General features: G+C 48.0%; 1 protein-coding gene across 3 annotated transcripts in view; it reads left to right on the top strand.

Annotated features, from left to right (window-relative positions):
- CD74 (CD74 molecule) overlaps window positions 1-22,839 on the top strand; it is a 38,873-nt gene that overhangs the window by 5,230 nt on the left and 10,804 nt on the right. For 2 of the 3 annotated variants that reach the window (XM_063928649.1, XM_063928648.1), the window contains exons 2-9: window positions 97-272; window positions 3,671-3,753; window positions 4,757-4,819; window positions 5,888-5,983; window positions 7,182-7,278; window positions 7,957-8,091; window positions 9,137-9,331; window positions 14,919-14,962. In XM_063928649.1, the coding sequence (XP_063784719.1) occupies window positions 97-272; window positions 3,671-3,753; window positions 4,757-4,819; window positions 5,888-5,983; window positions 7,182-7,278; window positions 7,957-8,091; window positions 9,137-9,331; window positions 14,919-14,962 (889 nt within the window). The remainder of the gene's footprint in view (window positions 1-96; window positions 273-3,670; window positions 3,754-4,756; window positions 4,820-5,887; window positions 5,984-7,181; window positions 7,279-7,956; window positions 8,092-9,136; window positions 9,332-14,918; window positions 14,963-22,839) is intronic. The other variant, XM_063928650.1, reaches the window with a different exon arrangement.

Genomic DNA, 22,839 nt, shown 5'->3' with positions numbered 1-22,839 from the left:
TTTTATCACTGCTTAGTACATGTCCCACTCAGACACTTTTCTGTGGCACTTGTCTGATATAAATGGTATATCTTGTTGTCTCATTCCCACCATAAGGACCTGTAACAAACGAAGCTTGGTGACCGCCCTATCCGTCTTCGTTGGAATTCTCATCGTGGGTCAAGCTGTGACCGTCTACTTCGTCACTCAGCAGCAGTCCAAGATCTCTACGCTGCTTGAAACTACGAACAAGATGAAGTTGGATGCAATGATAAAGAATCTTCCTGGCTCACGTCAGTAGCAACCATTAGTGACAGGCAGAGCCGCCAAGCGGCATTTATGAAGCTGCCAGATTGCAGAAGCAAAGGAATGTAGATTGCATGCATTTGGGGACAATGGGGGAGTTCCCAGTATAGCCAATGGCCACAATCAATTCCACACGCCAATTATCTTGCTGTTTACACAACCTCAGAGGCATGGCTGCCATCAGAAATTGTAGGGCCCAGGACTCACAAAATACACAGGGTCCCTCCCTCTCAAAACATATATCCTGCTGCACTGCTCCACCCTTATGTGATGCAGTGCTGTAACTAGACATTTTAGCGCTGTGTGCAAGAAACGGCATCGGCGCCCCCCTTATGTAAAATAGGGGCAGTGCACGCCGTAGGTGCGCGTCAAAAATATAGGGGCATGGCTTCATGGGGAAGGGGTGTGGCCACAAAATAATACCAATTCCTATTACGGTGCACAGTAGTCTCCATAATTCAAATTACACCGGACAGTAGCGCTACTACACCAAGTAGAGCCCCTTTTACACATTATGGAAGGTAGAGTCCCCTTTTTACACATTACGGCAGACAGCGTCCCCTTTTTACACATTACGGCAGACAGCGTCCCCCTTTTTACACATTACGGCAGACAGTCCCCCTTTTTACACATTACAGCAGACAGAGTCCCCTTTTTACACATTACGTCACAGTCCCACTTTTTACACATTACGGCAGACAGTGTCCCCCTTTTTACACATTACAGCAGACAGAGTCCACCTTTTGCACATTAAAACAGGCATATGTGTTGTCTGCCACCTAGTTATGGCCCTGGATAAATAGACAGATAGGTAGATAGATAGGTAGACAGAATAGATAGGTAGACAGACAGACAGACAGACAGATATATAGATACTTACTCTCTCCCCGCTGGCTCAGGCAGACAGACTCCTCGGTGCAGCTGCTGGCAGACATCGGGCAGGGGAATAGGGGGAGGAGGAAGCCGCAGTAACCGGTGGTGGCGCCGCTGCAGCTGTCCCTCTCCTTCCACATAGGCTGGCCGCCGCCGCTGTGCATCCTAGCATTTACAGTGGTGGCGGCCAGCCTATGTGGAAGGAGAGGGACAGCTGCAGCGGCGCCACCACCAATTACAGTGCGTTTCTGCTCCAGAGTCCCCCTCCCTCCTCATCTCCTCGCTCAGGCGGCTTGTAATGAGACAGTTTGACTCATTATAATGCAGCTGGAACGGGGATGTGGCCTGTTGCGCCCTCAGGGCGACTGTGCTGTGTGCAAGGCACACCTGGCACACACGTAGTTACGGCCCTGATGTGATGTCATTCATTGTGATGTTACATATAAGTGGAGTGCTGCGGATCTACAGGAACGGATTACAGAGAGCTGATGCGCAGATATGGCTTGTTGTAAGAAGTCCTCTCTGCGCATCAGCCTGCTGCTGATTCACAGACTGGTGCAGCTCTACAGGTATTGGCGCTAGGAGCAAGGGGTGGGCCCCCCTTTCTGTAAGGGCCCGGGACACTAGTCCCCACAGTCCCCCCCTGATGGCTGCCCTGCTCAGGGGTGACCAGAGACAGGACGTGGGTCATCAGGGCCCCAGGGACACATTTTGTTTTGGACTAGTTAGCTGGACATTTTACATGTGTGCAAAACATCAGTGATATTACATTACAGCTGTCACATGATAAAGACAGTCGCCTCATTGTCACATGTATAGCCGATCAGTATAAATTCATTTGTATTTAATGATATGCCTGGTAGGTTTAATACTGTGGGGGAGATGTATGAAAACCTCCTGGAGAGAAAACAGTGGAAACGTTTCCCAAGGCAACCAATCAGTTTTCCAATTTTATAAATTGTGCTAGATATATAAACAGAACCGGATTGTTTGCTGTGGGCAACATCTAAATTTTTTCTCCTTAAAAACATTTTCATACATCTCCCCCCTATAAGATATCCCAATCGCCAACAAATGGTTGCCTGAATCATGTAGGCTAAGGCAGACAGCATGTTGTTCGGTAACTTTTGTGGCACTACAAGTCCAAGCATACCACTGTAGTTCTACAGCAGCTGGAAAGCCACACATTAACCAAGCCTGCACGTTGATATTCTGAAAGACTATTTTACTGATCCTATAAAAGGAAACTTTGATATGTTACTGATGTATTCAGCATTGTAGTATATTTTTTAAATTATGTGAAATTTTTAGGTTTTATTTTTAGATCTTTAAACAGAATATGTCACAAAACTAGTAATACACTGCACTTATAAAATGTGTTGGATTAAAAAATAAATTGTCCAATGTTTTTATACAAGTTGTAATTATAATGCATGTGGAAATACAGCAAAGTAACGTTGCAGGAGTAATTCTGAAATAGGCCACTAGGTGTCATAGTGACATTATTAGGTTTTACTGGTCTGCACTCCTACTGTAGCTTTCATGCCAGCCAGAATATCATTTTATGAAATATTATTATTTTCTCGTGTGTCAAACCACATTACCTGCGTGAAAATTGCACTATTGTAGGCTAAGTATAAAACTAGCAAACAATGGGCCCTATTCAGGTTTGTTAGCAAACCAAAAAAAGCACACTAATGTGCAAAACCATGCTGCACTGCAGGTGGGGCAGATGTAACATGTGCAGAGAGAGTTAGATTTGGGTGGGGTGTGTTTAAACTGAAATCTAAATTGCAGTGTAAAAATAAAGCAGCCAGTATTTACCCTGCACAGAAACAATATAACCCACCCAAATATAACTCTCTCTGCACATGTTATTTCTGCCCCACCTGCAGTGTAGCATGGTTTTGCCCATTAGTGTGCTTTTTTGGTTTGCTAACAAACCTGAATAACCCCATGTGAGTATAAAGGGGTGAGGGAGAAGAAGGGAAGTAGGGCAACACGTTAGAGGGCATGTTTAATCCATTGAGATTTTTACAAGTCAATCTGATAACTGTTGTTTCCGACTGTGTGGGACTCCCCTCTGGAAGATCCTGGAGAGTGGGGTTCCAGATGCAAATGTGGGAGGAGTGGTTTTATAAATCGCCCTTTCAGCTGAAATTGGTGCCACAACGACGCGTTTCACAGTAAAACGCAACATCATTGTCACATTCACTTCACTAAAGAAGTGTACAGGATGCAGGAGGGTGCACACCCCATTAAGACTAAGGGCTAGAGGCATCACCGCTTAGAGAGGTATAAATTAGAGAGAGAAAAAGTGCAAGCCAATCAGCTTCTAACTGCCATGTTACAGGCAGGAGGTGATTGGTGCGTACTCTTTCTCTCACCATTTTATCACTCTCCAAGCGATGACGTATCTAGCCCTATCAGACAGAGTGAGTGAAATTGCATTGCAAGAGGTGTTGTTTTTGCCACAGACTTGTTCTCATATCTGTGTTTTGTCCACCTACAGCACCTGACAAAAACAAACGCAAGATGCCATTGGTGGCTTTTAGCATGCCCTTACTTTCTGATGACGACACACACACCATGCGGGTAAGCGTGACTGCAAGTTCTCATTAACAGTCCTCATACGGAAACTTTGGTGGCAAAACGTATTTAAATATACAAAGCACTTTTTACAATCATAACTCCCTGCTAGTAGTATGAGGTCTGTAATGGAACATGTCCCACCACAATCCTTCCACTATAGAGGGAAACCTGTTTATTTAACTCTACATAGTCTGGTGTCCAAGAGCATACGTGTGTACATGTGAAACAGTTTTCATCCCAGGTACAAAATCTCGTTTTGATCTTCTGATTTATTTGATATTTATATGTATTTTTTATACAGTGCAGGCATAATCCGTAGCGCTTTACAATTAGGAACTAATGCATTAATAAAAAGAAAAAGTATTAACAGACATACTCAGTGGGCGGGTTTTACTAAAGGGAAAATGCGGTAAAACCCCCGTTTTACCGCATTTTCATATGTACTAACCCCCGACCGCCGCGTTTTCGCCCCATAGGGTATCACCATCTTTTTATGGCGATACCCTATAGAAGCCTATGGGACTCTTACCGTCGCCGCCGGATCCTGCCGCCCCCCGCACCGCTCACGACGACCCCCCCTTTTCCCCGGCGTACCTGAGAGGCTGCTGGTGCGGCCCCCCTCCTCCTTCTCTCCCGCAGCACAGCCTTATCTCCTTCCGGCTGCAGGGGGGAGGAGGAGGAGGAGCCCGGGGACTCCCTGCGCACGTCACCTCCCGGGTCTGGGAGGTGACGGAGACCTCCGCTGACCCCCGCAGACCACCACAGACATGATCGCGGGGGGCCTCCTATACCGCATTGCCATACTAATCGCATATGTTAGTACATAGGCGATTAGTATCGCTGCGGTAGTTGGCGAGGGGCGGCGATGTCTTATAGTACATCCCGCCCACTGAGAGGTAGGAGGGACCTGCTCACAAGTGTACAATCTATAAAAGAATGATACAGACATAGCTGTGTGTCAATGCGTATCATTTATAAGCAAACATTTAATCTTTTGCATCTGTAGAACCTGGAGTACGCTGCGAGGGCCAGCAACCATATAGAAGACGCAGCGAAATACAGTCTCCTGGTGAGTGTACTATGTATGGGGTTCATGCTAGTGGTGGACTTATCATTAGTGCAAGGGAAAACAGCCGCTTCAGGGTCCTAATGTGAGGGGTGCCCAGCAATGCCATGTCGCTCTCTATGAGGCCCCGGTTTCTGCCTGATGCAACGGATCGCTGTCTGAGACTCCCACCAGAGCGGAGAGCCTCATCTCACCCGTGCTTGGGCAGTATCCACCATCTATGGACGAGAGCAGAACAGGGGATCTGAGAGGCTAAAGCTTCATCACTGTTCCGCTGTTGCTCTGTGCCTGGCTATACACTGCTCCACCGCTGGCGCTCACCATCCCTTTCACAAGCTACTATATGCACACAGTGTATGCTATAAAAGGCAAATACTGACACATTAATCAGTATTATATTTACTAAAAAGGAAGACATCACAAATTTTGGATGCAATTCAATTGTTTTTAGCCGGCAATAATTAATGGGTGCCCGACAGAGTAAAAGCGGCTAAACCCGTCTAAAGTCCTGTTTAGGGAGCTCAAACCACAAACTCTTTGCACATTTCTGCTCACCACCTCAGGAGGCTGCAAGCAGAAATGTGGGCACCCCCAGCACCCGAGCAGCAGTGGAATTTCTCTGCCCGGTGCCCATTGCAAACTGGTGCCCAAAACCAATTCAACCGCCCCCTTGTACATTTACAGCTGGATGTCCGATTATTCACTTTTTTATTATTATTTTTTATATTTATCACTTACCCCTTCAAAAATGTCTGCCTCCGTCACTAGCTCCTGCATTTTAGGAAGCGTTTATATAAATTCCCTACTTTGGGGGAGATGTATCGAACCTTCTGTAGAGTGGATTAGTGGACAAGTTGAGAAATTGCTCATGCCAACCAATCAGCTTCTAGCTAGCATTTATCAAGTACATTCTATAAAATGATAGGTGGAAGCTGATTGGTTACTATGGGCAACTTGTCCACTAATTAGAAGGCTTGACACATCTCCCCCTAAGTGCTTTCAGGGAGCTCACGGCTTTGCTGTTCCGTTCTCCAACACAGTGTACCTTTTATGCACCCTTATTGTCTACAGATGGGTAACCCCTTGAGGAAGTATCCGTCCTTCAATGGCACTATCCTGGACAACCTGAGAAAACTGAGGAAGACTTTGGGCGAGGAAGAATGGATGGTCAGTGTTTGTACATATGTATTTGTAAGTCTTTCATTTGCAGTTTAAAATAAGCAGGAGAGGCTTAAATAATAGAATCGTATGTGTAGGCAAAGAAAATCATCTAAACTCACCGGGAAATCAGGAATGGATGGTGGTTGGCCAAATATATGCCGGATCCTTGTTAAAAACCTGGAACTGAGTGGTTGGTTTAATGCAGGGATGGGGAACCTTCAGCCCTCCAGCTGCTGTTGAACTACACATCCCAGCATGCCTTGCAACAGTTTTAGCATGGCCAAATAGCAAAACTGTAGCAAGGCATGCTGGTATGTGTAGTTCAACAACAGCTGGAGGACCGAAGGTTCCCCATCCCTGGTTTAATGCATTACTAAGATCAAGCCGAATGTGGTGTGGCCAGACTTACATGTCTTCCTCAGAACCCTGATGTCAGCGTGTGATATTAATCACCTCCCTCTGTCATCTGCAACCTATGCCCCCGATCTGCAAAGGGTGACGTTCCAAACCATAAACTCCCATAATACTTAGCAAACATTTGATTTATAGCGTGATTATCAGAATGTAGTTACTACATTAATATTCAGACTGTTGACACTGTGATGTCGTCAGGTTCAGAATGTCTTAATTCAACATGTTCACAATGACAAAATGTCGAGATATTTAATATGTTGACATGCTTGCATCCATTATGAACATGTGAGCATTGGGATTAGGCTGTGGTTAGTGTAAAATAGTACTGTTGACATCCTCACTGTCGACCCTGATTATCTAGGGTCTCTATGTGTCCCACAGCCTCTGCATATTTTGGTTGTTTGGTTGCGATGATCATCAGGCAATGACATTCTTGGTTCTATTTACTTTCTTCCTCTCCTTAAACAATACATCTTCCAGGCCGTGGACGGCAGCAGTCCGCTCTCCTGTTTCTCCACACGAAGATGAGGCATTATGGAAGGTGTAGACGTGTAACTGTGTGGCACTGAGTGTAGGAGAGGGTGTCACAGCAAGGCTCACATGAGTGAGTGTGACGTGTGGGTGTGACAGGCCCAATCAAGATAAAGCCACCTGCTCTGTCTTAAAATGATTACCCTCTTACCCCACCACAAATAGGCACCACAGGGCAGAGAAACCTTCCCCAAAGACTACACAAAGATGGCAGTACAAATGAAATTTACCCTCTCACTTCTCCTCTTTTCTCTTTCAGGCATTTGACTCATGGATGCAGCAGTGGTATCTGTTTTATTTAGTGCAGAACACCAAGACACCAGGGACACCCTCAGTAAACAAAGCTGTTGCCACAGGTACCACGTCCATACATTCATGCTTCCCGCTGGCTTGGCTTGGTGCAACGCGTGGAAGTAAAAAATAAGTGCTGCACATACACATTGGAGGCAGCCATTTTGTTGGAGAATTGAAGATCATCTGTAGTCAGGGGAACCCAAAAAATAAATAAATCTGGCTCCTGTATTTTTGCAGATGTGGCTCTGCGACATGTAGGAGTATGGCTACATCCTGTCATGTTTATGTAGACCCTGCGCCTCTTGGTGCCATGTCTCCCTGGCAGAACTAGGCCAAAAGAGATTACCACACCCAGTTGCTTTGTACCCGCATCCCCTCTCAGCACCCTTGCTATGGTGAGCCAGAGTTTCATGAATATTAGTTACAACATGCCCCAGTGATGTCACTTCTTCCCACTGCACTGATAGATGCATTCTTCTGAATATTTGTACATCCTTCAAAATGGCCGCCTCCACTTCCTACATTTTACATGTATTTATTTTTTCCTTTTACAACATAGATTATGATGTATGAATGAATATATTTACCATTTGCAGAATCGTTTCATTTTTACATTGGTAGCGCTCTCTGCTTTGATGCTCCCAGACAAACTGTCCGTTTGTTGGCAAGATGATATAGAAGCTCTGCTGATAAGCTGTAATACTTGGGATACCTGCTGCTTATAGCCATTTTTTCCCCAGGAGACAGTGGCTTATTGACATCACCGGAAAGAAACCTTCCACCAGCTCAGCTTGCGAGAAGCGGACATTTGGTTTTTGGCAGTAGCAGTCACTCAGCAGACTCATTGTTCAATATTAATGATGAAACACCAAGTGGTGAATATATTCTCTACATCTTATCTATCGTGTCACCGCAGCCTGTTTACAGAAAGGTGTTGTAAATACTTCGGAGAAGCACAATGTTGTTTTAACGGGTGCAGTACATTTTTATGGCCTAAAGGTGGCAGCACTCTGGTTTGTAAACATTACTGTAGAATGCTCTTGATATACAGATGTAAAATGCAGTTAATAGTTGCCACCTGTAGGTTATAAAGGGCACTGCACCATATTAGTTGCAATTGAACAGAATAGCATTTTATATATATATATATATATATATATATATAAATAACTAAATACAATAAATATTTTGCTATACTTGAGGTTACAGTAACTAATGACAAAATGCAATATTCTTTCACTTATAGCTATTTTAATACATTATATTCTCTTCAGTAAATAATTGTCATTATACACAAAAGTATAACTGCACCAAACTTAAAAACCAGGTTAAATGTATAGAAGGCGAGATCTTGCATCAATGAAATGTTAATGCACTTATCTCCAGTCCATCCAAGTGATAGGCCGTACATGGCGATTAGTAAAAGCCTTTTATTCCATCACAAGCAGACGCTCGCCGACATATAACAGCACGTTATAAAGGAGTGACTAATGCAGCAACATTAAGGGGTAAATTTACTAAGATGGGAGTTCTATTTAAGATGGGATGTTGCCCATAGCAACCAATCAGATTCTACTTTTCATTTATCTAGAACCTTATAGAAGATAATACCTGAAATCTGATTGGTTGCTATGGGCAACATCCCATCTTAAATAGAACACGGGACACTGACACCGTCACCATCAACTCCCATATAGTACATTCTCCTATATGACCAAGTGCCTGCCTGTGATCTACAGTATATTGCTGGTATTTACTGTCCGTGAGTAGCACGTTCATTTTAATTATCTGCGGGAGACTATTCCATTTCCAAGCAATGCCAAAATGAAATTGTTTAATACATGAGTCTGTATAATGTGTGTTATTGTGTGCCTTAGAACATGTCAGAATTCTGTTCACTTATATGGGTTTGTGCCTAAGGTGCCCCAGTGCTGACCCCCTGCCAGGAAAAGGCCAGTTCCCCAGTGAAGCTCGGTGCCTACGTTCCGCAGTGTGATGAGGATGGGGAATACACTCCCATGCAGTGCTGGAGAGGCACTGGATACTGCTGGTGTGTCTACAACAACGGAACCGAGGTGCCAGAAACCAGATCTCGAGCAAAACTAGACTGCAGTGGTAAGTACAGAGACCCTCGCCAGGAAGACTGTGTTGTACAGGGTGACCATGTTTTTCCTCCAGCAGTTTTACAGATTTGTTTAACTTAAAAGATTTACAGCATTGAGATAGTTAAAAAATAAATAAAATCATAGTAATTTAGTACAGAGATCTCAACTTTCCCCTACATATTGTAAGCTTGCGAGCAGGGCCCTCCTGCCTCTATGTCTGCCTGTTATCACCCAGTCTTGTTCTATTAGTGTTGTTTCCAATTGTAAAGCGCAACGGAATATGCTGCGATATATAAGCGGCTGTAAAGAAATAAACTAATGGCACAGGTACCAAAATTAGGTGACACGCTGAGCCTGCCCGGGCCAGCTTCTGCCAATGGTGGTCATTCCGAGTTGATCGCTACCTGTTTTCGTTCACAGCACAGCGTTTAGGCAAAAAAGCGGCACTTCTGCGCATGCGGCGCAATGCACACGCGCAACGTACTTTCACAGCCAAAGTAGTTTCACACAAGGTCTAGCAAAGCTTTTCAGTAGCACTGCTGGCCGCAGAGTGATTGACATGAAGTGGGCGTTTCTGGGAGGTAACTGACCGTTTTCAGGGAGTGTGGGGAAAAACGCAGGCGTGGCTGGCCGAACGCAGGGCGTGTTCGTGACATCAAAACAGGAACTAAATAATCTGAAGTGATCGCAAGCGCTGAGTAGGTCTGGAGCTGCACAGAAACTGCACAATCTTTTTTTTGTAGCCGCACTGCGATCCTTTCGTTCGCACTTCTGCTAAGCTAAAATACACTCCCAGAGGGCGGCGGCTTAGCGTTTGCACGGCTGCTAAAAGCAGCTAGCGAGCGAACAACTCGGAATGACCACCAATGAGACAAGTGCATATGTTGTCTATTGCAACCAGTCAGATTCTAGGGGGTATATTTACTAATGTTCTACTTTGGGTTTTTGGTGATTTTGCAATTAGAGATTTACTAAAGACAAAATCGAATGTAAAATCGAATATAAAACCAAATCCCACTCAAAATCGTATATCGGCAAAACATCGGTACTTTTCCATAGACGAATGTAGTATCCGCTGATTTACTAACATGTAAATTGAATATCGAACACAAAATAAAACTACAAAATAGACTAATAGCAGACAGACGACTTTAGCTTCTAGACAACGTTCTATTCCTTAAACCTTCATTATGATGTCTGCAGAGATGACGGACGCTATGCCGATGATGTTGCAATTAAGCGCATGCGTCAAAGTTTAATAGCGATGCCGCTGACATCGCTTACCTTCATGCAGAGTGATTGACAGTCAGGCACCGTGTGTGAGTGTTGATCGGGGAGTGGTGGTAAAATCGCAGGCGTGTCGCGGTCATTTATGGGGCGTGGCACTGGGTGCACCTGTGAATCCGTACTCAAGCAGCGCTGCTCCGACATCTCTATCCAGGCGGCCATGCTTTGTGGCCGGTGATTTAATGTAGCAGCTGATTATGGAAGGCTGTGCTGGATGCTGGGAATGTGTGCGCAGTGGCTGCGCCTGTGCAATGGGCATCTCTGTACTATTCAGGGCTGCTGGGGGTTACAAATAATTTTGCACATCCTCAGCGTGCACAATCGCAGCTGCAATCGCCATATGGTCTGGCACTGGCCAGAAAGTAATAATACTGTAAGGCTCTATGTGACATGTCCACATTACAGGATTTTACAGGTTTTTATCAATTTTAAAAGAAATCAAGAAACATTTGAGGATCTGCGCACATCTCTAATAAAAAGGGACCCAAACATGTGGTTCTCTGTGGCTGTAGGAATTATGGGCCTCATTCAGATATGGGCGCAGTGCAGCTTCTGCGTCTTTGGATTGTCAGCTCCCAGACAGTGACAGGCTGCGGCTTAGGGTGCACTGTGTCACAATGCGGGACCCATTCTGCGCATGCACAGAACAGTTCCTGAGCTTGCGCAGGGGCCCCGACATCGGAGATGAACACAAACCAGCACAGGAGCCCCACCATCGGACATGTACGCAAACCTGCACAGGTGCCCCACCATCAGACATGTACGCAAACCTGCACAGGTGCCCCACCATCAGACATGTACGCAAACCTGCACAGGTGCCCCACCATCAGACATGTACGCAAACCTGCACAGGAGCCCCACCATCGGACATGTACGCAAACCTGCACAGGTGCCCCACCATCGGACATGTACGCAAACCTGCACAGGTGCCCCACCATCGGACATGTACGCAAACCAGCACAGGAGCCCCACCATCGGACATGTACGCAAACCAGCACAGGAGCCCCACCATCGGACATGTACGCAAACCAGCACAGGAGCCCCACCATCGGACATGTACGCAAACCAGCACAGGTGCCCCACCATCGGAGATGTACGCAAACCAGCACAGGTGCCCCACCATCGGAGATGAACGCAAACCAGCACAGGTGCCCCACCATCGGACATGTACGCAAACCAGCACAGGAGCCCCACCATCGGCGGACATGTACGAAACCTGCACAGGTGCCCCACCATCAGACATGTACGCAAACCAGCACAGGAGCCCCACCATCGGACATGTACACAAACCAGCACAGGAGCCCCACCATCGGACATGTACGCAAACCAGCACAGGAGCCCCACCATCGGACATGTACGCAAACCAGCACAGGAGCCCCACCATCGGACATGTACGCAAACCAGCACAGGAGCCCCACCATCGGCGATGTACGCAAACCAGCACAGGTGCCCCACCATCGTAGATGAACGCAAACCAGCACAGGTGCCCCACCATCGGACATGTACGCAAACCAGCACAGGAGCCCCACCACCGGTGATGTACGCAAACCAACACAGATGCCCCACCTTCGGAGAGGTACGCAAACCAGCACAGGTGCCCCACCATCGGAGAGGTACGCAAACCAGCACAGGTGCCCCACCATCGGAGAGGTACGCAAACCAGCACAGGAGCCCCACCATCGGAGAGGTACACAAACCAGCACAGGTGCCCCACCATCGGACATGTACGCAAACCAGCACAGGTGCCCCACCATCGGACATGTATGCAAACCAGCACAGCTGGCCCCCCATCGGAGAGTTACGCAAACCAGCACAGGTGCCCCACCATCGGAGAGGTACGCAAACCAGCACAGGAGCCTCACCATCGGAGAGGTACGCAAACCAGCACAGGTGCCCCACCATCGGAGAGGTACGCAAACCAGCACAGGAGTCCCACCATCAGATATGTACGCAAACCAGCACAGGAGCCCCACCATCAGATATGTACGCAAACCAGCACAGGTGCCCCACCATTGGAGATGAACGCAAACCAGCACAGGTGCCCCACCATCGGACATGTACACAAACCAGCACAGGTGCCCCACCATCGGACATGTATGCAAACCAGCACAGCTGCCCCACTATCGGAGATGTATGCTGACCAGCATAGGAGCCCCACCATTGGAGATGTACGCAATCCAGCACAGGTGCCCCACTATCGGAGATGTATGCTGACCAGCATAGGAGCTCCACCATTGGAGATGTACGCAATCCAGCACAGGTGCCCCACTATCGGACATGTATGCTGACCAGCACAGGTGCCCCACCATCGGAGATGTATGCAAACCAGAATTAGAGGAACACCAGCAGCTTCATCTATTTCGAAATAGATTTAAAAATAAAATCTTAGTAAATGTGGGATTTGATGAGTGAAAAAGAATGTCATTTTGATTTGATTTCAGTTGATTTAAAAACAAATCAAAAATCGAACTTTAATAAATGTACCCCTAGGTGTCATTTGTCTAGTACTTTCTATAAAATGCTGATAGCTAGAATCTGGTTGGGCCACCTGTTCTCTTTAGAAGATTTGATAAATCTCCCCATTTATCCTCTGCTTTCAGGGAATGAGAGAAGCTGGCTTCCATGTCAGCTGGACACAGCCAATCAGAGGGAGAGACAGGGCAGCGTATTCTGCACGTGTTCTCTATCCCCTTCCTCTGTGGGCTGTGCTGCTGCTGCTGCTGTGTTTTGTGTTATGTGTAGTATGTGGTCCAGGTGTGTGCGTGGCCAGGGCTGGGGAAACATACGGTGGGATCGGGTGTAACGCTAAGTACACACTGTCAGTTTTCTTTTTTGTCGCCCCGACAACCGGGCGATTTTTTGGGGGGCAAATCGGATGCTCCAGTATCTGAGCTACACACTGAGCGATTTAATTAATTTTTTACGATTTTCTGCCCCACCACACCACACTGAATTTGCATATGCCCGCCAACAAGGAGGATGAGGTAGTCACGCAAAAATGTGGGGAATATGGTCAGACTGTCAAGAATGCCCACACACTGCAGGATATCGGGAGATTGAGGCGGATACTTTCTATGTTCGCCGACCGCTCTGATAATTGACATAGGGGGGTCATTCCGAGTTGATCGCTCACTAGCAGTTTTTAGCAACCGTGCAAACGCTATGCCGCCTCCCACTGGGAGTGTATTTTAGCTTAGCAGAAGTGCGAACGAAAGGATCACAAAGCGGCTACAAAATTATTTTGTGCAGTTTCAGAGTAGCTTCAGACCTACTCAGCGCTTGCGATCACTTCAGACTGTTCAGTTCCTGTTTTGACGTCACGAACACGCCCTGCGTTCGGCCATCCACGCCTGCGTTTTTCTTGGTACGCCTGCGTTTTTTCAAACACTCCCTGAAAACGGTGAGTTGACACCCAGAAACGCCCACTTCATGTCAATCACTCTGCGGCCACCAGTGCGACTGAAAAGCTTCACTAGACCTTGTGTGAAACTACATCATTCGTTGTAATAGTACGACGCACGTGCGCATTGCGCTGCATGCACAGAAGTGCCTTTTTTTGCCTCATCGCTGCGCAGCGACCGAAAGCAGCTAGCGATCAACTCGGAATGACCCCCATGATTTCTCCGGTATATCATGATCGAAGCAATCATTCCTACACACTATACAATAAAACTAGTTGATCAACAGATTATTGCCAAATTGGTCCAATAAGGAACTCCCAGATATGGGGACCCTGCTCTTCTAGTGTTTAAATTTAAAATATTTTTGTACCGTGATGCCAAACATGCTGCCTTATACTTGATAATTTGGTCACCAAATGTTCTGTTTGAGTATATAACTTTATATTAATAAGCAGCTCTCCCTCATGTAAATGAATACACGCAGTGGGATAAATTTACTAAGGTGGGAGTTTTTTTTTTTTAGAACTGGTGATGTTGCCCATAGAATTTGATTGGTTGCTATCTATTATCTTCTAGAAGCAGCTATATAAATGTTAAGTAGAATCTGATTGGTTGCTATGAGCACCATCACCACTTCGAAAAAAACTCCCACTAATCAATCAATGCATTCTATCAATTCACTATTACCTAGGAATAAGCATATGCCTCATGCCTCAATGGAGTTACTGGCTTTTAGTAACAGATAGGCTGCATTCTGATGAATAGTGTGTCCCCCCCAAAGTGGCTTATTACTACACTGCTAAAGTTAAAGTAAGAATAAGCAATTTTAGCTAATTTGTTGTTTTTATGTTCAGAAAATTTGCTGAGATTGGGCCCAGTGCCTCTAATACAGATGCTGTTTCTCCACAGACTTTCTGGAGCCAACAGTGAATTATGAAGACTTTTTCGAAGCTGTAAGTGAAACATATTCACATGTTATTGCTCATCAGTATTGTCGTGTATTTGGTAACTTATAATACAGTACATGCAGTACTGGAGTGTGGCTGATTCTAGGCACATGGGGCCTCAGTGTGAGTCAGACGCAGCAGGGATGTCAGATGCAGTGGAGCAGTTGAACTGCACACAGAGGAGCAGTCTGAAGGTATTGGGCATTCCTGAGCGCTGGCTAAGTGTATGCACAGAGGGGATGCAGTCAACAATCCCGCTGGACGGGATCCCGGTGGTCGAAATACCGACGCCGGAATCCCGACCGCCACAATCCCAACATATTCTCCCTCCGTGGGTGTCCACGACACCCATAGAGGGAGAATATAATAGTGTGCCTGCAGCGTGGCGAGGGAAGTGAGCCCGCAAGGGGCTGCGTTCCGCTCGCCACCCCTGTCGGGATTGTGTGGTCGGGATTCTGGCCTCGGTATTTCGACCGTCAGGATCCCGTCCAGCGGGATTACGTACTGATCCCGCACAGAGATCGTCCAGCACAAATAGGCAAGCTGGTAAGAAGGGCTGTTCCTGGTCCTGACGGCATTTATGCTGGCAGCTGGCACAGGCTCCCTCCGCTCTCCAGTACTACCAGGTGCCAACCAGTACACCGAAGCAGGAAGCAGCACAGAGTGATCACCTCATTCCTGTGCGATGTGGCTGCTAGTGACATGCTGAGAGCAGTATAACAGCAGAGCACCCGTTATTTATACATCTTACACAGGGGTTTATCTACCTATTGGCCAGGATGGCACTCGCCAGGGGCGCCATGCGAGGAGGGGGCGCCGGCTGGCAGTGCCACCCTCGACCAACGAGTGGAAACACTTAGTAGTGGCATCGCCTGGGCTGGAGGATCTCACAGTAGGCAGGAACAGGCACCGGTGTTCGGCACCACAATGCACTAGTGAAGAATGTGAAAGTAAACTACAGTTCCCAGCAGCCCTTGTGTCGGGAGCTCCTGGAAGCAATGGTTGCTGGGAGCTGTAGTTTACTTTCACTTTCTTCACAAAGTTTGGTACGGTGCCGAAGTGTGGTGTTCCTGGCTACTGTGCAATCCTCCAGCCCAGGTGATGCCCAGCTCATCACACTAGGTACTGCGGCATATTAATTGATATGTGCTTTGAAGGGGAAAGACTATATGCAGGGAGGGGAAAGGACTATGGGGGGAATTCTGACCTAATCGCTCGCTAGCTGTTTTTTGCAGTCCTGCGTTCACATAGTCGCCGCCCACCAGAAGGTGTATTTTAGCTGTGCAAGTGTGCGATCGCATGTGCAGCAGAGTGGTACAAAAAGATTTTGTGCAGTTTCTGAGTAGCCCAGGACTTAGCCGCTGCGATCACTTCAGCCTGTCCGGGACTGGAATTGACATCAGACACCCGCCCTGCAAACGCTTGGGAGTGCCTGCGTTTTTTCAACCACTCCTAGAAAACGGTCACTTGACACCCAGAAACTCCTACTTCCTGTCAATCTCCTTGCGGTCGCCCGTGCGAATGGATTCTTTGCACAAACCCATCACAGAGCAATGAATCGCTTTGTACCTGTGCAGCGCGCCTACGCATTGCGGTGCATACGCATGCGCAGTTCTGACCTGATCGCAACGCTGCAAAAAACACTAGCGAGCGATCAGGTCTGAATTACCCCCTATATGCAGGGGGGACGGACTCTGTGCTGGGAGCGGAGAGGACTATATGCAGGGAGGGGGGAGACCATGGCTATGTACTGGGAGGGGGATGGGAGCTACGGCTATGTGATGGGAGGGGAATGGAGATTACGGCTATGTGATGGGAGGGGAATGGAGATTACGGCTATGTGCTGGGAGGAGGAGGGGGACTACGGCTATGTGCTGGGAGCGGGATGGGGACTACTTCTACAGTATGTGCTGGGAGCGGGATGGAGACTACAGCTATGTGCTGGGAGGGGGTGGGGACTACGGCTATGTGCTGGGGACAGGAGGTTATTTACCCATTGGCCAGGATGGCACTCACCAGGTGCACTGGTCGAGAAGGGGGCGCTGCCTGGTGGTGCCACCCTTGGCCAGGGAGTGGAATCACTTAGTAGTGGCAGGGAGTGGGCTGGTGGTTCGCACAGCAGCCAAGAGCTGGCGTCTGTGTTCTGCACCACAGTGAAGAAACTCAAAATAAACTACTAGAATGCTATTCTTAATATATCACTACATCACCACTACTAGGTAGTGCGCAGAGATACCTTTTCACTTCCATTAATAATAAGATTTTACTCACCGGTAAATCTATTTCTCGTAGTCCGTAGTGGATGCTGGGACTCCGTAAGGACCATGGGGAATAGCGGCTCCGCAGGAGACTGGGCACAACTAAAGAAAGCTTTAGGACTACCTGGTGTGCACTGGCTCCTCCCACTATGACCCTCCTCCAGACCTCAGTTAGGATCCTGTGCCCGGAAGAGCTGACACAATAAGGAAGGATTTTGAATCCCGGGTAAGACTCATACCAGCCACACCAATCACACCGTATAACTCGTGATACTATACCCAGTTAACAGTATGAAATATAACTGAGCCTCTCAACAGATGGATCAACAATAACCCTTCAGTTAGGCAATAACTATAAACAAGTATTGCAGACAATCCGCACTTGGGATGGGCGCCCAGCATCCACTACGGACTACGAGAAATAGATTTACCGGTGAGTAAAATCTTATTTTCTCTGACGTCCTAAGTGGATGCTGGGACTCCGTAAGGACCATGGGGATTATACCAAAGCTCCCAAACGGGCGGGAGAGTGCGGATGACTCTGCAGCACCGAATGAGCAAACTCTAGGTCCTCCTCAGCCAGGGTATCAAACTTGTAGACTCTTGCAAAAGTGTTTGAACCCGACCAAGTAACAGCTCGGCAAAATTGTAAAGCCGAGACCCCTCGGGCAGCCGCCCAAGAAGAGCCCCTTTCCTCGTGGAATGGGCTTTTACAGATTTAGGGTGCGGCAGTCCAGCCGCAGAATGTGCAAGTTGAATCGTGCTACAGATCCAGCGAGCAATAGTCTGCTTAGAAGCAGGAGCACCCAGCTTGTTGGGTGCATATAGGATAAATAGCGAGTCAGTTTTCCTGACTCCAGCCGTCCTGGAAACATATATTTTTCAGGGCCCTGACTACGTCCAGTAACTTGGAATCCTCCAAGTCCCAAGTAGCCCCAGGCACCACAATAGGTTGGTTCACATGAAACACTGATACCACCTTAGGAAGGAATTGGGAACGAGTCCTCAATTCCGCCCTATCCATATAAAAAAAAATCAGATAAGGGCTTTTGCATGATAAAGCCGCCAATTCTGATACACGCCTGGCCGACGCCAAGGCCAACAGCATGACCACTTTCCACGTGAGGTATTTTAGCTCCACGGATTTAAGTGGCTCAACCCAATGCGACTTCAGGAAATCCAACCCACGTTGAGATCCCACGGTGCCACTGGAGGCACAAACGGGGGCTGACTATGCAGCACTCCCTTAACAAAAGTCTGAACTTCAGGCAGTGAAGCCAGTTCTATTTTGGAAGAAAATCGATAGAGCCGAAATCTGGACCTTAATGGAACCCAATTTTAGGCCCATAGTCACCCCTGACTGTAGGAAGTGCAGAAATCGACCTAGCTGAAATTCCTCCGTTGGGGCCTTCCTGGCCTCACAGCACGCAACATATTTCCGCCATAGGTGATAATGGTTTGCGCTCACTTCTTTCCTAGCTTTAATTAGCGTAGGGATAACTTCCTCCGGAATGCCCTTTTCCTTCAGGATCCGGCGTTCATGCCGCGGTACGTCTTGGAACAGAACAGGCCCCCTGCTGCAGCTGGTCTTGTCTGAGCGGCAGAGGCCATGGGTCCTCTGAGATCATTTCTTGGAGTTCTGGGTACCAAGCTCTTCTTGGCCAATCCGGAACAATGAGTATAGTTCTTACTCCTCTCCTTCTTATTATTCTCATTACCCTGGGTATGAGAGGCAGAGAAGGGAACACATACACCGACTGGTACACCCACGGTGTTACCAGAGCGTCCACAGCTATCGCCTGAGGGTCCCTTGACCTGGCGCAATATCTTTTTAGCTTTTTGTTGAGGCGGGACGCCATCATGTCCACCTGTGGCCTTTCCCAACGGTGTACAAACATTTGGAAGACTTCTGGATGAAGTCCCCACTCTCCCGGGTGGAGGTCGTGTCTGCTGAGAAAGTCTGCTTCCCAGTTGTCCACTCCGGGAATGAACACTGCTGACAGTGCTAACACATGATTTTCCGCCCATCGGAGAATCCTTGTGGCTTCTGCCATCGCCATCCTGCTTCTTGTGCCGCCCTGTCGGTTTACATGAGCGACCGCCGTGATGTTGTCTGACTGGATCAGCACCGGCCGGTGTTGAAGCAGGGGTCTAGCCTGACTTAGGGCATTGTAAATGACCCTTAGTTCCAGAATATTTATGTGTAGGGAAGTCTCCTGACTTGGCCATAGTCCTTGGAAGTTTCTTCCCTGTGTGACTGCCCCCCAGCCTCGAAGGCTGGCATACGTGGTCACCAGGACCCAGTCCTGTATGCCGAATCTGCGGTCCTCTAGAAGATGAGCACTCTGCAGCCACCACAACAGCGACACCCTGGCCCTTGGAGACAGGGTTATCCGCCGATGCATCTGAAGATGCGACCCGGACCACTTGTCCAACAGATCCCACTGGAAGATCCTTGCATGGAACCTGACGAATGGAATTTCTTCGTAAGAAGCTACCATCTTTCCCAGGGCTCACGTGCATTGATGCACTGACACCTATATTTGTATTAGGAGGTCTCTGTCTAGAGACGACAACTCCTTGGACTTCTCCTCCGGGAGAAACCCTTTTTTCTTGTTCTGTGTCCAGAAACATACCCAGGAACAGTAGACGCGTCGTAGGAACCAGCTGCGACTTTGGAATATTCAGAATCCAGCCGTGCTGTTGTACCCGAGATAGTGCTACTCCGATGAACAACTGCTCCCTGGACCTCGCCTTTATAAGGAGATCGTCCAAGTACGGGATAATTATTTCGGCCATTACCTTGGTAAATACCCTCGGTGCCGGGGACAGACCAACGGCAACGTCTGGAATTGGTAATGACAAACCTGTACCACAATTTTGAGGTACTCCTGGTGAGGAGGGTAAATAGGGACATGCAGGTAAGCATCCTTGATGTCCAGTGATAACATGAAATTCTGAACTTGAACCTTCGTATATAAGTGTTCAAGGATTTCAATTTTAGAATGGGTCTCACCGAACCGTCTGGTTTCGGTACCACAAACATTTTGGAATAGTAACCCCGGCCTTGTTGAAGGAGGGGTACCTTGATTTCACCTGCTGGAAGTACAGCTTGTGAATTGCCGCCAGTACTACCTCCCTTTCTCCGAGGGCAGCAGGCAAGGCTGATGTGAGGTAACGGCGAGGGGGAGTCACCTCGAACTCCAGCTTGTATCCCTGTGATACTACTTGCAGAACCTAGGGATCCACCTGTGGGCAAGCCCACTGGTCCCTGAAGTTCCCGAGACGCGCCCCCACCGCACCTGTCTCCACCTGTGGAGCCCCAGCGTCATGCGGTGGACTCAGAGGAAGCGGGAGAAGATTTTTGATCCTGGGAACTGGCTGTCTGGTGCAGCTTTTCCCTTCTTCCCTTGTCTCTGTGCAGAAAAGAAGCGCCTTTGACCCGCTTGCTTTTCTGAAGCCGAAAGGACTGTACCTGAAAATACGGTGCTTTCTTAGGCTGTGAGGAAACCTGAGGTAAAAATTTTCTTCCCAGCTGTTGCTGTGGATACGAGGTCCCAGAGACCATCCCCAAACAATTCCTCACCCTTATAAGGCAGAATCTCCATGTGCCTTTTAAAGTCAGCATCACCTGTCCACTGCCGGGTCTCTAATACCCTCCTGGCAGAATGGACATTGCCTTAATTCTGGATGCCAGCCGGCAAATATCCCTCTGTGCATCCCTCATATATAAGACGACGTCTTTAATATGCTCTATGTTAGCAAAATATTATCTCTGTCTAGGGTATTAATATTGACAGGGTATCAGACCACGCTGCAGCAGCACTATTCATGCTGAGGCAATTGCAGGTCTCAGTATAGTACCTGAGTGTGTATATACAGACTTCAGGATAGCCTCCTGCTTTTTATCAGCAGGCTCCTTCAAAGTGGCCGTATCCTAATACGGCAGTGCCACCTTTTTTGACAACCGTGTGAGCGCCTTATCCACCCTAGGGGATATCTCCCAACGTGACCTATCCTCTGGCGGGAAAGGGTACGCCATCAGTAACTTTTTAGAAATTACCAGTTTCTTATCGGGGGAACCCACGCTTCTTTACACACTTCATTCACTCATCTGATGGGGGAACAAAACACTGGCTGCTTTTTCTCCCCAAACATAAAACCCCTTTTATGTGGTACTTGGGTTCATGTCAGAAATGTGTAACACATTTTTCATTGCCGAGATCATGCAACGGATGTTCCTAGTGGATTGTGTATATGTCTCAATCTCATCGACACTGGAGTCAGACTCCGTGTCGACATCTGTGTCTGCCATCTGAGGTAACGGGCGTTTTTTGAGCCCCTGATGGCCTTTGAGACGCCTGGGCAGGCGCAGGCTGAGAAGCCGGCTGTCCCACAGCTGTTACGTCATCCAGCCTTTTATGTAAGGAGTTGACATTGTCGGTTAATACCTTCCACCTATCCATCCACTCTGATGTCAGCCCCACAGGGGGCGACATCCCATTTATCGGCCTCTGCTCCGCCTCCACGTAACCTTCCTCATCCAACATGTCGACACAGCCGTACCGACACACCGCACACACACAGGGAATGCTCTGACTGAGGACAGGACCCCACAAAGTCCTTTGGGGAGACAGAGAGAGAGTATGCCAGCACACACCAGAGCGCTATATAATGCAGGGATTAACACTATAACTGAGTGATTTTTCCCCAAATAGCTGCTTGTATACACATATTGCGCCTAAATTTAGTGCCCCCCCTCTCTTTTTAACCCTTTGAGCCTGAAAACTACAGGGGAGAGCCTGGGGAGCTGTCTTCCAGCTGCACTGTGAAGAAAAAATGGCGCCAGTGTGCTGAGGGAGTTAGCCCCGCCCCTTTTTCGGCGGACTTTTCTCCCGCTTTTTTCTGGAATTCTGGCAGGGGTAATTTATCACATATATAGCCCTGGGACTATATATTGTGATGATTTGCCAGCCAAGGTGTTTATATTGCTGCTCAGGGCGCCCCCCCCCCCAGCGCCCTGCACCCATCAGTGACCGGAGTGTGAGGTGTGCATGAGGAGCAATGGCGCACAGCTGCAGTGCTGTGCGCTACTTTGTTGAAGACCGAGGTCTTCTGCCGCCGATTTTCCGGACCACTTCTTGCTTCTGGCTCTGTAAGGGGGACGGCGTCGTGGCTCCGGGACCTAAGAAGCCCAAGCTATCTCCAGTTAGGTAGGTTCGCTTCTTCTCCCCTTAGTCCCTCGCTGCAGTGAGTCTGTTGCCAGCAGATCTCACTGTAAAATAAAAAACCTAAAATATACTTTCTTTCTAGGAGCTCAGGAGAGCCCCTAGTGTGCATCCAGCTCAGCCGGGCACAAGATTCTAACTGAGGTCTGGAGGAGGGTCATGGTGGGAGGAGCCAGTGCACACCAGGTAGTCCTAAAGCTTTCTTTAGTTGTGCCCAGTCTCCTGCGGAGCCGCTATTCCCCATGGTCCTTACGGAGTCCCAGCATCCACTTAGGACGTCAGAGAAATTTGATTATACCACCTGAATGCAGATGGCATCGCTGGGCAGTGCCCCTCCTTGGCCGCGTCACACACTGCTGATTTCTCCAGTGTGACAAGGATTACTGTGTGGGCATGA

This window comes from Pseudophryne corroboree, chromosome 6 (genome assembly GCF_028390025.1).
Source record: "Pseudophryne corroboree isolate aPseCor3 chromosome 6, aPseCor3.hap2, whole genome shotgun sequence".
Taxonomy (NCBI): domain Eukaryota; kingdom Metazoa; phylum Chordata; class Amphibia; order Anura; family Myobatrachidae; genus Pseudophryne; species Pseudophryne corroboree.
Note: the sequence above shows the minus strand (reverse complement) of the source record. Positions and strands in the feature narration are given on the sequence as shown.